General features: G+C 45.2%; 1 protein-coding gene across 2 annotated transcripts; it reads left to right on the top strand.

Annotated features, from left to right (window-relative positions):
• The first annotated feature begins 10,685 nt into the window (after positions 1–10,685).
• LOC120675806 (wall-associated receptor kinase 5-like) lies at positions 10,686–15,470 on the top strand. 2 transcript variants are annotated; one of them, XM_039957016.1, is made up of 4 exons: positions 10,686–10,841; positions 12,668–13,595; positions 13,703–13,849; positions 14,079–15,470. In XM_039957016.1, exons 2-4 carry the CDS (start codon positions 12,677–12,679, stop codon positions 15,272–15,274), a joined length of 2,262 nt encoding a protein of 753 aa, XP_039812950.1. In that variant the 5' UTR covers positions 10,686–10,841; positions 12,668–12,676; the 3' UTR covers positions 15,275–15,470. The 2 variants fall into 2 exon arrangements, with proteins under 2 accessions (XP_039812950.1, XP_039812958.1); XM_039957024.1 differs by having other exon boundaries at positions 10,725–10,841; positions 10,944–13,595; positions 14,079–15,378.
• Positions 15,471–15,861: the final 391 nt, after the last annotated feature.

The raw sequence follows: 15,861 nt of genomic DNA, 5'->3' as shown, positions 1-15,861 counted from the left end.
CAGGGGGAGTATCTGCTTTGTTTTGGCTCCTAGTTTCCTCGTTTCCTCGTCATTTCTGCATGACTGTGTCGAGCCCTGCCTCTGTCTTTGAGGAGTCATGCTTGTGTTTGATCGATTGCGTCGAGCCGTTGTCCTTGTCTGAGGGAATCGATCTTTACTTGGTCAAGTGACTTGTTCTTGCTTCTTTCGAGCTTTAGTCACTTGTTCAAGTTCTCTCTTGCTTCTCTGTTCTTCACTGTTTTTGTTTCAAACTTGGTTCGTTTGTGGTGTGTTGACAATGCACTCATCAAGGGGGAGATTGAGGAATGTTGAGTACTCTATCCTACTTGTGATGAGTGAATTGTCAACCGTGCGGTGTGATCGTGTGTTTGGTCTTTGGTTGCAGGTACACGGGCGTCGAGTGTTGACGGAGAGTTGCCGTGGAGGAGCTCAGGCCGGGCGGCAGTGTGGCGTCCACTCCTGGATCGAGGGCGCAAACGGCGACGGAAGGCTGGTTTCTTGGTTTGCACCACAAAACCAAGGAGGCGGACGGCGGTTGAAGACGCCAAGTCGTGGAGGCACTGGCGTCGGTCTCGGGACTGACGGAGGCGACGGGCGTCGACGGCGTCCAGGTCCTCGCTACGGGCGAGGAGGTAACGGGCGTCGGGCGGCGTCTAGGGCCATCAGAAGGCCGAGGCGGGAACGGCGTCTAGGGCCACGGCTTGGAGGCGGGAATCTTCCCGCGCGTGGAGTTTTGGCGGTTTTCTCAAAACCGGCCACCTACCCGGGTTTCGCGGACCCCCCAAAATCGCGAACCGGATCTTCATCGACATGGCGGCATCGCGGAGAAGACTTCGTTTCGAAGAAAGAACCTCGGCCGTCGGATGAGTCCATTGTATCTTTTCCGGTTTTGCCCCTACGGGCTTTCTAGTTTAAAGTTCAGCTCTAGGGGTAGTTTAGTCTTTTTGGTTAGAGGGTTAGTTGGGTTAAAAGAGGAGAGGGGGCACCAACTCACGTTCGCGCCAGCTAGACAAACAGATCGCCACCACCATCTCTCCTGGCGCCGTCTCCTCCCTGTCTCTCCTCTCTGTTCCTCCCTCTTCTCTCTAGGCCAATGATGTTAGGGATGGATTTTTGAGTTCATGTACTGAGATTGATCGGGAAAGGAGGCCCAATCCTCCTTGTGCCCTCCGGGGTTTTGGATTCATTTCAATCTCATACGATTTGTGCTTTGGTTTGATTGAAATTTTATTTTCCTTTGTCTATTCTCGAACTCAAGATGACGGGTTGTTTCTTGACGATTTTGTGACTCCTTGGGGTGTTCCTAATCCATCTGGCCTAGCCCTAAAACCCTTGGATTCATGAGCTCCTTCGAATTGAAGTTTTGGCGTTCTTGAGAAAACCCCAATCTTGCTTAGGTTTTCGTCGATTTCTCCCAAACCATGGAGTAATTCGTCGATTCCTTCCGTGGACGTGTTCACAAGTTCCTTGTGATCATGCCTGCAAAATTTGGTGAGATTTGGACTTGATTTGGCCACTCGATCATTGAGTTTTTGGAAGAACGCGGGCTGAAAAAATGTTTCTGGACAGAGTTCTTCCGAGCACCGGTTAAACCGACGCTTGTGCTCATTGGCGTCGGTTCAACCGGTGAGTGGGTTTTTCCTGCGTTAGGGTTTTCTGTTGCTCACTTGTTGCACCGGTGTTTTAGCTCTCCATGAGCATCGGTTCAACCGGTGCATATTTCCAGCGTGCTGTTTTTGATCGTTTGACCGGCGTATAGACTTTGGTCGACGTCGGTTCATCCGGTGATCAGAACGTTTTGATTTGGAGCTTCTCTGGTCAATTGCACCGACGCAAAGCCTTTGATTTCGTCGGTTTAACCGGTGCGTTGAAATCTCGGTTTTGTTGCCCCTCTGGACAACTGCACCGACGCCAGAGGTGGATTTTGTCAGATAATCCGGTGTATGCACACCGTTTGAACCGACACTGTTCAAACCTTTGCGTCGGATCAACCGGTGCATGCCTTTCTTTTGCTGCCGGCTCTGTCTCACCGGTTTAACCGACGCCTACGAGTTTATCTACGTCGGTTCAACCGGTGACATATACTGTGCCTGTTTTGCTTCATCTCTTCGAGTTTGCTTCCGCAGTTGCTCTCGTGTGTCCCTATGGCTTTCGTGTGTTGGTGTAGCTCCTCCATAGCTACTCCACGCTGTGACTAGGTCTCTTGGGTTGGGTATGTGCTTTGGGACTTAGCTGAGGCTTTCTTTTGCAAGAAATTTTTATTAGCTCCCATTCACCCCCTCTGGTCGCCCCTTTCGGTCCCTCAGTTTCTAGCAATATAAAGGAATCCTTGATCCCAATGCCATCTCAAACCGACCATTATGTATTAATTTGTTTGAATTTGTAATTTATGAAATGTTGCTTAAAGCATTGATGCCAGTGATCTTGAGAAAGGTCATGTTGACCTGAATCTTTTTATTAAGCATTTCTATTAATTGCTAAGCTTGACATTGAAGATCTTTGTACTACTGGTCTCAATCGGAACCTAAGCATATTCAGCCTTGCTAAGAGTGGTGAGGATATAATTACAGAATGAACAACAATGAGGCCGTAAATTACAGGATCACATTATATCATTGAAGACGAGGTATTGTTTAAAGCATATGGCATGAAACATAAATTTCAATTTCTTTAAAAGCAGCCCCTAAATCAAAATTATCTTCTCACAGTCTTGAGGCAGGGAGGTAGCAATATCCACGAATCTGGTCACAGCGTCGCGCGTACTCATGGGCGTTTAGGCGCCACAGCTTGTGCCTGTCAGAGGTGCGAATTGAGGCAGTGTCTTCCTCCAAATGGCCCTAAAGATTTAAGAACATGGTTAGAAATTAGCATGTCCTTTGTTTCTCCCCCATCACCAAAACATGTTCCATGGAACTTCACGGACAACTTCCCATCAGTGAAAAAGGTTCGAACTGCCCAGAGAAACTTGGACATTTGAACAATGGCGTTTGGGGTCAGATGGTGAAGCTCAACATTGTGAGGCTCCAAAAGCTTTGGGGTCGTAGGATCCAGTGGAAACCACAACCCAGTGGTGAAAAATCCCTAAAAACAACAACCTCACCATCCTTCGGTGCAGGCATCAACTCTCCATCTGAGGGTCTACATACACCCTCGCCAAAATAACTCTTTGAGATATAGAAGTTAATGGTGTTACGAGAAACAAGGGAACCTTCGAAGACTAGGGTCTTACATTTCTCAACAGCCATCAGGTCTGAAACGTCAGTCGAAACCTCCGACAGACCGTCGTCAGATTGTTGCTGATGGTGCTCTTGCTAGGGCTGCTGCGAGGTTTGCTAGGGCTGCTGCGAGGTACCTTCAGCTTTGTAACGGTACTCTGCACTAAGTGTTCCATGCTTAATATTAGCCCTATCTACAAAAAAAAAGACACCGCTGCAAGTCAAGCAAATTTCCAAAACCTTCGATAAGCTTAGTAGTCTGCTTGGTCCGAGCCATCCACAGACAGAACAAAGATCCTTGCTCACTCACAAAGCAAAAGGTCAGCAAAGGTCCTGGGTGCAGTGTACCAAATGAAAATGTGTCGCAATAAAAAAAAATAAACCTTATCCAGTGAAAGGTAGCGTGAAAACAACACCGCCCCTCCTTCGCTTTTAGGCGGGGTGATACAGTAGTATCCAACAGTAAAATCGAGGAGAAGCCCAATCGACATCCAAAAAAAAGAGACATGTACCAAAACAAGAATTCATAACCTTCGGCCCGGTCCGCTCTCTGACGCCCCGGGAGACGTATCCCGGGGTCAGCCAACAATCTTTCTTCGAGGGTTCGGGTTGTTGACGTCGGCCCTCGCGCACGAGGGGCTACCGTTAGGGATCGCCACCTCTGGAGACGGTAGATGAAGGTTTCGGGTCTGCCCATGTTGCCCTAGAGACTGTAACAGCAACCTCCGGTCGTCAAGGTAGGTGGCCATTGTAGCCATTCGTTTCGACCTTAACCTCTTGTTTCAGGACAAAAAGCAGCAGGGGTGCCAGAAGGTCCAATGCGGGGCTAGAGGGGAAAGGCTAGGTCCCCCGTGACCTTCATGCCTCTATTTCTTGGCCGTGTTCCGTTTAATTAGGCATTAATAAAAATTTCACCAGCCTGATACAGGCCAGGGTTACATAATGCAAAATACTGACAAATCACAAGCACCTCCAGGCCTCCAACTCTAAACCGTGGGGAGAAAATAGTGGCCATTGGGCAGCAGATCAATGGAGCTCTCAGTCAAGAATATTATGTTTGCCTCTCGAATGTCGTGCCCCACGTAAATGTCTGTTTAGGCCATCCCAACCCATAGTATCTATAGGTGATGTCTAAAGAAAAAAGAGAGCAAGAAACTACCTATAGACATTACCTTCCCAATGCATAGTTTTTATGATAAATGAAGAAAATAAATCTCATCTAACCCTTTCTCTTCTCTCTCATTGTCTCACCCTATCACTCTTGTCCCTTTCTTGGTTCTTGTGTAGACAGTGTGTTGCATGAGAAACTATGTCTATCTTTTTCCTCATTAACTCTCTTCCCATGTCACCAAATTGCTTATATGACAGCCTCATTAATGCTATGGATACCATCCTACTAGGTGGGTTGGGGATGGTCTTAGTTCTTGCAGCACAGCACATAAACAAGAAAAAGAAGGTTTGGATTTGGATTTGGATCTTACTTTCACATGGACCACAAACAACAGAACCGGATAGAGACATCATCAGAACCTTGATGTTATTTGAGCTAATCATGCAAAGTCACACGCATCACTTTTGTTTCTCCTTTCTTTTTCCTAGTGTCACACTTATCTGTACACATACGTCATACTACATAGTCTCTGTCTCTCAGGAAGCTAAGTGATAGTTGCCGATATAAACCAGCACAAGGATGGCCCGAAAGAATAAGGATAACTTTGCTGTAAACAGTGGGTAAGTAGTTTTATACCTGCCAAGGTTGGATGCGACCAAGCGACGGGGAGAGAGACACCGAAACTTTGAGAACTTCGACTCAATCTGCAATCGATCACAGAACTACAAACCGGAACTAATCCACACAAAACGGTACAACCGTACTGGATATCGTAGAGCACGAAGTACCGGAACCCAGAGGGATCTCTTCAGAAGTCCAAGAAGAACAAGGAAGAACAAGAGTGTGCAAGACATTCAGCAGCTCGTCTGCAAAATGGTTTTTGTTTATCAAATGATCAAAAGTCTCCTAATCTCTGAGATACATAGGGTATTTATACAAGGAACAACCCTCCTTGCTGGGTGTGAATGGACCTTAGAGTTTCTGGAGTCATGGTAAATCAAAAGTCACTACGAACTGAAATCCCAAGGAGGCTTGTGTGGTTGTTGGTCTTCTGTGCAGTCTTCACTCAATCGGTCATAACTCTTTATCGGGAAGTCCAAATGACATGCGGTTTATTGCGTTGGAAAGTAGACTTAATTATCTTTCGATCCATGCATAGCTTGAACTGTGAAACCTTGTGGATTGGTACAGTTTTTATATGGAAAGTTGAACATCTAGTAGACTGTTGACCTTTTGACCAGTCTTAACTAAAGTACTTGGATCTCATTAGTGGACAATCCAAAGTACTCGGTATGAATGTCATTGGAAAGTAGACTTCATAAGATTTTTAAAATGTCCTCATTGACCTTTATAGCTTTTGAAGATTAAAAGTTATGACTGCTTCTTTCAGACTATTCTGCAGGACTGGTCGGGTTCAAGTGTGGTGTTTCTCTGTAGTCTTCTTTGTATTCATGGCATCCTCCTTGGTGAACCTGAATAATAGCAACGTGCACGATTTAGGCAGTATATGATTCTCATTGATATTAAAATAAATTTTACAAAGTAGCGCGTTCGCCTCTTATTATAGTTTCTTAGCTCGGCTATGCATAATTGGTCCATCAAAGACTTGGGCTTGATTCGTATTTTTGATGTTGGATGGTGAATTCTTGACACTTTGAAGTAGCATGTACGGTTGGGATGTCCTCATCAGCACGCACTTGAAGGACCAGGACGTGCGACCAGAGAGGGAGGGAGTGAATGAGAGCTATTAAAAAATTCTCCTCGATGAAAACAAGGCCTATGTCCCAATTCAATCCGACACGGCTCTCTTCAACCGCCAAGGCGACACAAGCTAACTTATAATGAGCTCACCCTAGGAACGGTTAGAAAAAAGTCGACGCAAAGCGGAAGTAAAGATTAGCTGGAACGCTGAAAGCACGATACAATCGGAAGCCAAAGAATAGTGATTAACTCGAGCAAAACTATCACCAAAATTTCACATGACCAAACATATAATGATTCAATAATTAGCAAATTATAAAATCAAGCAAAAGCAAAACTTATCCAAAATGCCAAACAAGAGACTCACCAAAAATATTGGAACTAATCACTATAAAAAAGTCTTCTTAATTAAGCATGTAAAGACTAGCAATTTGAGCTAATCATCACAAGTTAGTCAAGCATGCAAAGATCAATTAGAACTAGCTAATTAAGCAGAAAACTAACAAGTATTATCAAGACAAAAAATAATCTATACCTATTACTAAAACGAGTAAGGTTTTCACCTTATTTTTTGGTTTTGTCCGTTTGGTTTGATCCACTCGTATAATTGACAGGTATGTCCATGACTTGATCACGTAAATCTCCATAAATTATCACACGGGCACTGATATGAATCCAATACTCGTTAATAAATGGTACATTTTAAGATCAAAGATGGTACCTTCCAAATAAAATGTCGTAGAATATTGAACACCACAATATAATTCCTTAATTCAATATACACCAAGATGGCAAGATCTAGGAACTAAGATAACCAACCTGCCAATTTGAAAAAGAGAAAGTATGTGATATGACATATAAGCAATAATATATGTAAAAAGTAGTGAGAACACATACCACTAGCAGTCTAGCATCTTAAGAAACCACTAATCATGTCTAGTTCTTCTCGGTGGTCTAGGCAAGTCAATTCTCTGATTTTTTGTGGCTTGGAATGTATTCTTGATTTCTTTTGCATCAATGCTTCTAAAGATTTTCTTCTCAATGTAGCACAATAACAAATCATTAATCCATTCATCAGCCATCCTATTGCGTAGATCTGTCTTGATTATATTCATAGCTGAGAAGGCTCTTTCAACAGATGCTGTTGCCACTGGTAGAAGCAATGCTAGCTCAATAAGGCGATAGACCAATGGAAAAGCAATATGTCTTTCATGTTCAACCATCTTCATAGCCAAACTTGAAAAATGTTGACAGTCCTTGAAAAGATCTACTCTTCGCATATGCAATATGAATGTCTCAAGTTGATCCCTTATATTAGAACGGTCAATAGTAGAAAAATCTTGATCATATATTTCTGTTAATCTAGCAATCTTCTCAACATCGAACTTAGAAAAAGAGTCTTTTGTATCAAGACAAGAGAAGCAAACAAGTATCTCCGATGATACCTCATTGAAGCGATGATCCATCTCTGTAATAATAGCATCTAGAGCAGCCAAAAAAGTATCAACACTGTAATGATGCTCTTGAGTGATTAAGTTTCCATCTAGCCTTGATCGACCCCATCTAGATATTGACTCATCCATATTTGGCACATGAATCTTCTTTGCAATGCAAAATGATTTGACTTCATCAAGTAAAGGTCTTCAAATCTACATAATCCACGATACAAGCAAAATCTTAATGTCAATTGAACAAATGTAGTAGAATCATTGCATATCTGCAGGTAGTTTCTTGTTTTTACCTCTTGTTACCATTTTCTTCTTGCCAATTGTAAGTGTTTTAGTAGAATTTGGGGGGATAACCAGCACCTCGACCTCGCCCTCGCCCGATACCAACCGGTTGCTGCTCAACCTCAGCTACTGAACCCTGTCCCCATCCGCGTCCCCATCCACGGCCGCGCCCAATACCGGTGCATCCCTGCTCCTGCTCTCCATTCCCCTCCTGGGCTTGGTCCTCTCCCTCCATCTGAAATTCTCAATTGGATCAACTATGAACAATCGTAGCAAATTATTAATGGGGATTGTCGGATTGGGAATTTGGGATTAGGAAAAGTGAAGGGAAACTTGCCTTACAGGAGCCAGGAGGTGTGCCCGGCCAAAGTCAATGGCCTGCAGCAGTTGGTGCCTGCAGGTCTGGCGCCTGGCGCTTGGCCGGTTGGGGCAGGCCGGCAGAGGGCCGGCGGCGGCGCGCGGCAGGCGGGTGTGGTGCGGGCTTGCTGCCTGCGGGGTGCCGGCGGGCGGGGGCAGGTAGGGTGCGGCACTGTGGTGGCACGGCAGTCTGTGCCGGCGCGCGGTGATGGCGCCTGGGCGGGGTCTGCTCTGGCTTGGCGGCTTGGTGAGCGAGCGGCGCCCAGGCCTCTGCCCTGTGACCTAACGCAACCGTGAATGGGCCGATCGGTACAATACAAGCCCAAGCAAGCCCAATAACGGTTCGTGTTCTTCTTCCTCCCGTCTCGACGCCTCGCCGCAAAAACAGAGCAGCAGCACCTCCGGTCCGCCGCCGGGGATTGGGGGCCGGGCCACGGACTCGCCGGAGGAGGAGGGGGTGGGGGTCGGGGTTCCCGGCGGCTAGCTGGGGCATATGCCCCACCCTGCGTGATGGGAGAGCATTTTTGTGCCCCTTTAATTGTTGGTAGGCAAGAGCACGTCAAGGCACGAAGGAATGGGAACGTGGATGATTGATGGAGGACTAATGCCATTAGTGCCATTAGCTGTGGTGGTCTGTTGATCTGGCAAGGTGCTAAGTCAAGAAGAGGGGAGGCTCTTGATCTGCCAAGGTGCTAAGTAAAGATCAATTGCAAGGATTGGGAATGGGAACAGACTCGGTAGTGGGGAGAGAGAGCATTGCATGATTAATTAAATATGGGTGATGTGGCGACACAATGTACGGTCAGGATCTAGATATCTACCGAAGATCTAACGGTTGATACAAAAGTGATGATGTGGCTTCATGTGGTTGCAGGAAAATCAAAATTAATGATGTTTAGTGGGGACCAACTATATATGTTTTATAGATGACCATCATTTCTAGCCGTCTGTAACATCTTAGTTTTTTTTTAAATTGTTATTGTTGTGAAAAATGTGAGTTTCAAAATTTTTCGTGCTTGTGCTCATAGATAGCATCAACCTAAGAGTGACTTCTCTGCCTTTCTCAAAATTCCTAGTAAATTAATTTAAACTTGAGCTAAGATGGCTCGATAGTGTGAATTCGATTTGGTTTTATTTGAATTCGTATGAGTTGGATTGATTTTGTTTGCGTTTAAACTTGAGTATAAATTAAATTGACGGGCCATACAATTTAAATTAAATGGGCCAATGCCCGCTAACTATCTACCCTGACTTGGGCCAAAGCCCGCTAACCTAACCCGCTATCTATTCTACCCAAGCGTCTTCACACTAAGACTATTTGTGGAGAATAGTTCAAAAAAGGACAAAACAATCACAAAGATACAACTAAATAAAATTATTTGCATTCATTTCTTCTAAATTAAAAGAAATCAAAATGTTTGGGGAAAAGCCAAGTACCCCCGCTATTTGCGCAGGGTTCCTTGCTAGTATGTATAACATCAACATAAAAAAGAAATTCAAATAAATAAAAAAGTTGCATTGCCCCACGGGGTCTAATGGCCTTAGGCCAGTTTCAATGGAAGTTTCATGGAGGATTTCATGACATTAAATTCTATCATTTTTGCTGACATGGCAAAGAGAGAGAATAATGGAGTTTCATGGGTTGTGAGGAGAGTTTCATCACCATAAAACTCATCTGGCACAGTTATCTAGTTCTCGGTCTAGTAACTGTGCTCATAAAATTCCCACTAAGACTGGCCTTAGCGACCGCTAGCAGGAGCTCATGAGCTGGCCAAACGGGTGATTGCTCACCGCCGTCGCCAGTACGTTAGCCGTACCAGTCAGCCGGCCAATGAGACGGCTTGGCCTTTCCCTCCAAACCCAAGCGCTAGTGCACGTGTGGACGCCAGCCGTGGAATATCTTCGCCGTAGCAGGAGAAGAGACCGCTGATGGACATGTTGTTCCACCTCACAATCACCGGATATGTACAAAAACACGGTTTGAAATTTGAACCACACTGAAGAAGACCTGCTGGATCGCTATACTATCCACTGTTCCAAGCCACTTGTAGGACCATGATATATATTAGCAGACAAGAGGAGCTAATAGTGTGTATATATAGTTGTTGTCGGCAACGAGAAACGACGCAAAAGATTATTCTTCCTCGCTCTATTTGCTGGACTCTTCAACTAATTAGTCGAATGGAGCAGCTTGTTAAAGCAACTGTTCAAGACATTGATTCGTACTCAGCCGGTGTTTTACTTTTACCCACGGCATATAAAGCAGGTGAGGATGCACAGGTGTGTAAGAGGAAACCACAACGTAGTTACTTCAACGGCTCGTTTGTTATCCACGTGTGGTGAAAGAAAATGGACTGAGAAGAAGCCCAGAGGTTTCATCCGATCCTTGTTCCATGTGTCACCGATAAATGCTATGGAAAAATTTGACACAAGTGTAGCTTTCAAAATTAACTGGCACAATGCTATGGAAAAAATTGACACAAGTGACTGAACATTTGGAGAGTTGTTTTCATGATAGGACGATGGTTATTACAGACTATTGTGCCAAGACTTGACCCGTGATGCTTTTGCGTGTTGACTTGACCCGATGTAACGATTTCCTCAAGCATATATAGAAATACCAGGCTTTCATCCCTTACTAGTAGAATATATACAACTATGGAAGGAATGCTCTCGGCGTCTTAGGGAAGAAAGAACACACTTGCTTGGCAAAAGAACATCTCCGAGGTACTTCAACTCTTCATCTACTACTGTTGATGTTGCGTTTCACGTGCTCTCTTATTCGAATTCACTCCTACCTAGTACTGTTTTTGCACTCTTTGTTTTCAGATGGAGCTGTGGCAGTCACCGCATGCATACTAATAAGTTACATTTTCTTTAAAAAAATGGAGAGCTTGTTATAGGCAAGGTCTAAAAGATCATTTTAAACCATGATTGTTCACAAAATCAGAAATCCAAACCATTTCTTTAACTATCATTTGGTACAACATATTGTAACTAGTTTTTTCGTATCATGCTACTGACTTGGACCATGAATAAATTGGATGTAGTTTTATGGAGACAGCGCAACTATTTTTTCTTGACATATAAATAAGGTTAAATATATAATAAAAAGAACGATAACTTTAAATGTAGTCCGGTAGTCCCACAAGTAAGAATCCAATTTGCCTATACTTAATAATAAATAAGGGAGTGAATAGTTGATAACATGCCACTACCTAGAAGGGCGCACGTTGGGTTAAGCACATTTAGCTCAGCTAGTGCAATCCAATGTTTAATTCTAGCAAGAGCATGTTTGGTATCGTAGCTGAAAACAGCCAAAGAGATCAAAATTCATAAGTCCAAAGTTGACCAAGAACAACAATAATTAACAGCCGGCTAGTAAATAGAAACCCCATAGTATATAATAAGGTGCTACTTATAGATGGCCAAATAGGTGGCGTGGTACGGTCCGTTAAGGCACGAACGGGTTGTGCCGTGCCTACCCACGGGCTGAGGTGCCGGTCTTGGCACGACACTTGTGCACCCAAGCTGTGCCATGACAGCCCATCGGCCCATTTAGCCCACAAAGGTCCGTCAGCTGTGCTGCTGTCGAAGGTGGAGCCGCTGTGAAGGGAAGGGAGGAGGCCGCTCCGGCTGCCACGGGGAAAGGAGCCGACGTGGCTAATGCGCCGCCGCGTGGGAAAGGGAGGCTGCCAGGGCGCCGACTATGGCAACGCACGGGGAAGGGAGGTGACCGACACCGGCCTGGCCGCGCCGTGCAGGGAGGGGTGGAGGGCGGGGGCTGCTGCATCGCCGTGCGGGAAGGAGATGAGGCCATTCACCTTTTGCACGCTTGCGCCACCGTGCGCAAAGGGAGGAGGGTCAGCCGCCAGTTGCGCCACCGTGGGGGTAGGGAGTTGGGAGGGCTGGCACCAGCTGCGCCACCGCCTGGGAAGGGAGAAGGAAGGGGCAGAACCGGTCGTGCCACCCCAGGGAAGGGATGAGAGAGGGTTGGTGTTGTCCCCACTACCGCTAGGAAAGGGAGGTGGGCCGGCTGCCGGCCTAACCACCGTGACCGACTGGAGGTGGATGGGAGTGGGTGGGGTTGGAGTTAGGGTTTGCTGAGAAAATGAGTATATATGGGAGCTGGATGTGTGAATTTTGTGTGGTGGGTTGGTAGTTTGGGCCGCTATGGGGCCAACCGCTAATCGTGTCGTGCCTGGGCCGGCCCACATGCTGAGGTGGCAGCCCAAGCATGGCACGAGGCACGGGCCCAACAGACATCGTGTTGTGCTGTCTGGGCTGGGCCACAATACCATGCCACAGGCCGGCCCACAGCCTCGTGCCTGATGGCTATATATAGGTGTACAACATATGCATTTGGATAATATATATTTTGTACCTTGATATTATAACAAACCAGCTTTATTGGAAGTAGATTCCTATCCTTATTTAGTTACATTTGTATTGTATATGTATCTACTTGATATATCAGTATAAATCTGGTTTAAGTGGACATATATTTGAAAGGTTATTTGCGCACATAACATGGTTTCAACTTTATTTTCCAGCCAAAAAGCATGGAAGTAGTTGTGATGCTCGGCCATGGTCTTCTACTTGTTGTGGCATACTGTACCGCTGCAACAGCTGTTCCTAGCTCTGAATGCCAAAGGCAGTGTGGCAATGTTGAAATACTGTACCCGTTTGGCATCGGCACGAACTGCTCCATGCCAGGAGGCTTCGGAGTCACCTGCCAACTGGACCAAAATGGCTTCTCCAAACCATTCATCGTTGGCCGTGAGCTTCTCGACATTTCCTTGACCAATAGCACGATCCGGGTGCTCAACCCCATCACGACCTACTGCTACAACGACTCCACCTCCGAGCAGCTCATGTTAAATGGCACTACCACAGTGACGTCCGACATTGATAGGAATTCCCCTTTCCATTTCTCGGATGTTCGCAACAAGTTCACCGTCATCGGGTGCAACACCCTTGGCTTCATCGCCAACAACAATAGTGGCTCGGAGTACCTAACCGGGTGCTTCTCGTACTGCAGTAGAAATATGTCTAACCAGACGGATAACTCATGCTCAGGGTTGGGCTGCTGCCAGACAGGCATACCCAAGGGGATGGACTTCAGCCTTGTTAACCTATGCGTCATCAAGGATGACGCCTCCAACACAAGCCAAACCAGGGAGGGGGTTGGGCAACGGTGCAGCTACGCCGTGCTCATGGAGGCAGCGGCATTTAGCTTCCGCACCAAGTACATCACCACGACAGAATTCAGGGACATGGCTGCGGGGCGGGCACCTGCAGTTCTTGACTGGTTTATTGCAAACGAGACATGTGAGGTGGCCGAACGGAACCTGTCAGGGAGTTACGCATGCTGCAGCGCCAACAGCAAGTGCTCTGATGCTACCAGTGTGTCTGTAGGGTACGTGTGCAACTGCTCAAGAGGTTATGAGGGCAATCCATATCTTCCAGATGGATGCAAAGGTAACATTAGTTCAGCTGAGCTATCCTATATCAAAGTGCATATCATACCTGACAATTGAAATTTTTTGCATATTTATCGACCTGGCGGTGCTGATATCTTACTGAAGATGTGGATGAATGCAATATTGGGCGGCCATGTCCTTCGGACGGCGTTTGCCACAACACAGTGGGAGGATACCGATGTTCTTGTCCAACAGGAAGGAAATATTCTCAGTCAAACAATACATGTGTCCCTAATACCGGCTTGATAATAGGTAACTCCCTAAGTAGCTAATAATAGGCAATAATAGTTCTACTTCACAGTAAGTTATGTGAAAATTCATGAAAATAACATATATTAGAAACATCAGCCTAGACACTAACATGGCTGCTGAAGTTGGTGCCAAATTGACTAACATGGTTTATACTTATTCTATGTACAAATTGGAAAGACAATTTTATTTTTATGACTATGCGCTTACCTGCTGATTCTATGTTATGTAGGAGTTACAATGGGCTTTCTTGGTCTCATGATTTTCTCTTTATGCGGGTACATGATTTATCAAAAAAGGAAGCTGAAAAAAGTCAAACAGGAGTACTTTCGTCAGCACGGGGGCTTGATTTTGTTCGAGACAATGAAGTCAGAAAAAGGTCTCGCTTTCACGGTATTTAGTGAAGATGAACTCAGACAGGCCACAAACAACTACCATAAGAGCAGAATAATTGGAAAAGGAGGCCATGGAACGGTCTACAAGGGTGTAGTTAAGGGTAAGCCCGTTGCAATTAAGAGATGTACACTCATTGATGAAAGGCAAAAGAAAGAGTTTGGGCAAGAAATGCTAATACTTTCTCAAATCAATCACAAAAACATTGTCAAGCTCGTGGGCTGTTGCCTTGAGGTGGAAGTTCCCGTGCTAGTTTATGAGTACATCCCAAATGGCACAATGTACGAGCTTATCCATGGTAGGAATCAAGAATTGCAAATATCTTTCAGCACTCTCCTAAGGGTTGCACAAGAAGCAGCTGAAGGACTCAGCTTCCTACATTCTTACGCATCTCCCCCAATTCTCCATGGTGACGTGAAAACTGCCAACATCCTTCTTGATGAAAACTACATGGTTAAAGTCTCAGACTTTGGGGCCTCCATACTAGCCCCATCTGACAAGGAGCAGTACGTAACAATGGTTCAAGGCACCGCGGGTTATCTTGACCCAGAGTACATGCAGACATGCCAATTGACTGAGAAAAGTGATGTGTACAGCTTTGGGGTTATTCTTCTTGAGGTCCTCATCGGCGAGGTTCCACTAAAACTGTACGGGCCTGAGACAAAACGAAGCTTGACATCAAATTTCTTGTCTGCCATGAAAGAGAACAGCCTTTCTACGGTGGTGCCAAGCCATATATCAGAGCAAGAAAGCACTGAACTGATTAGAGGACTTGCAGAGCTAGCAACGAATTGTCTGGATATGTGCAGCAGCAATAGGCCCTCCATGAAAGAGATCGCTGACGAGCTCAGCAGATTGAGGAAACTTTCAATCCATCCTTGGGTACAACTCACTATGGAAGAGACGGAGTCACAACGACTTCTTCGTGGACCAGCACATACTAGTTTTGAAACAGAAAGTAGTGTTATAGAGTATTCTGGGCCGGATGGTGCGAATCAGCTGATAAACCCAGCAAGTTCGTTTTATGCAAGGTGACCAGAGAATGAATGTAATACTCTATTAAGATTTGTATTATTTGTTTAAATAGATACCGTCCCAACTCTCAAGAATAAGTGCCCTCTCCTGTAATATGAAGAGCACATCTCTTAGTTTTTAAAAATTAAAATCCTTCTCTGTTGGTGATTTCTGAGAAGTCGGGTCTCTTATAAATTATGACTATGTGTTTCCAGAATTTACAAGATTTGCAGAGGTATTTATTGATATAATACTGGTAGTGTTTATACATCGGCACATTAATTTCTATGGGATTTTGAACAACTTGTATATGTTCTAAAATCTTCAAAATAAGCTGAAGATATTTGTTAGCATTTTCTGGTTGTTGTGGTCGGATGATACGCGCGTTCTCAAATGGGTACTTTTGCGTAAAAAATTGTAGTTATTGTGAAGGATCGGAACGCGCGACCAGAGAAGGCGAAGTGAATGAGAGTCTTTAAAAAATTCTCCTCGCTGAGAATAATACCTATGACCCGATTATTACCCAATATGTCTCTCTTCTAACGGTTAAGGTGCCGCAAGCTAACTATGTCGAGCTCTAGGAGAAAAACTCGAAGTAAAGCAGAAGC

The sequence above is a fragment of the Panicum virgatum genome, chromosome 2K, assembly GCF_016808335.1.
Source record: "Panicum virgatum strain AP13 chromosome 2K, P.virgatum_v5, whole genome shotgun sequence".
Classification (NCBI taxonomy): domain Eukaryota; kingdom Viridiplantae; phylum Streptophyta; class Magnoliopsida; order Poales; family Poaceae; genus Panicum; species Panicum virgatum.
Note: the sequence above shows the minus strand (reverse complement) of the source record. Positions and strands in the feature narration are given on the sequence as shown.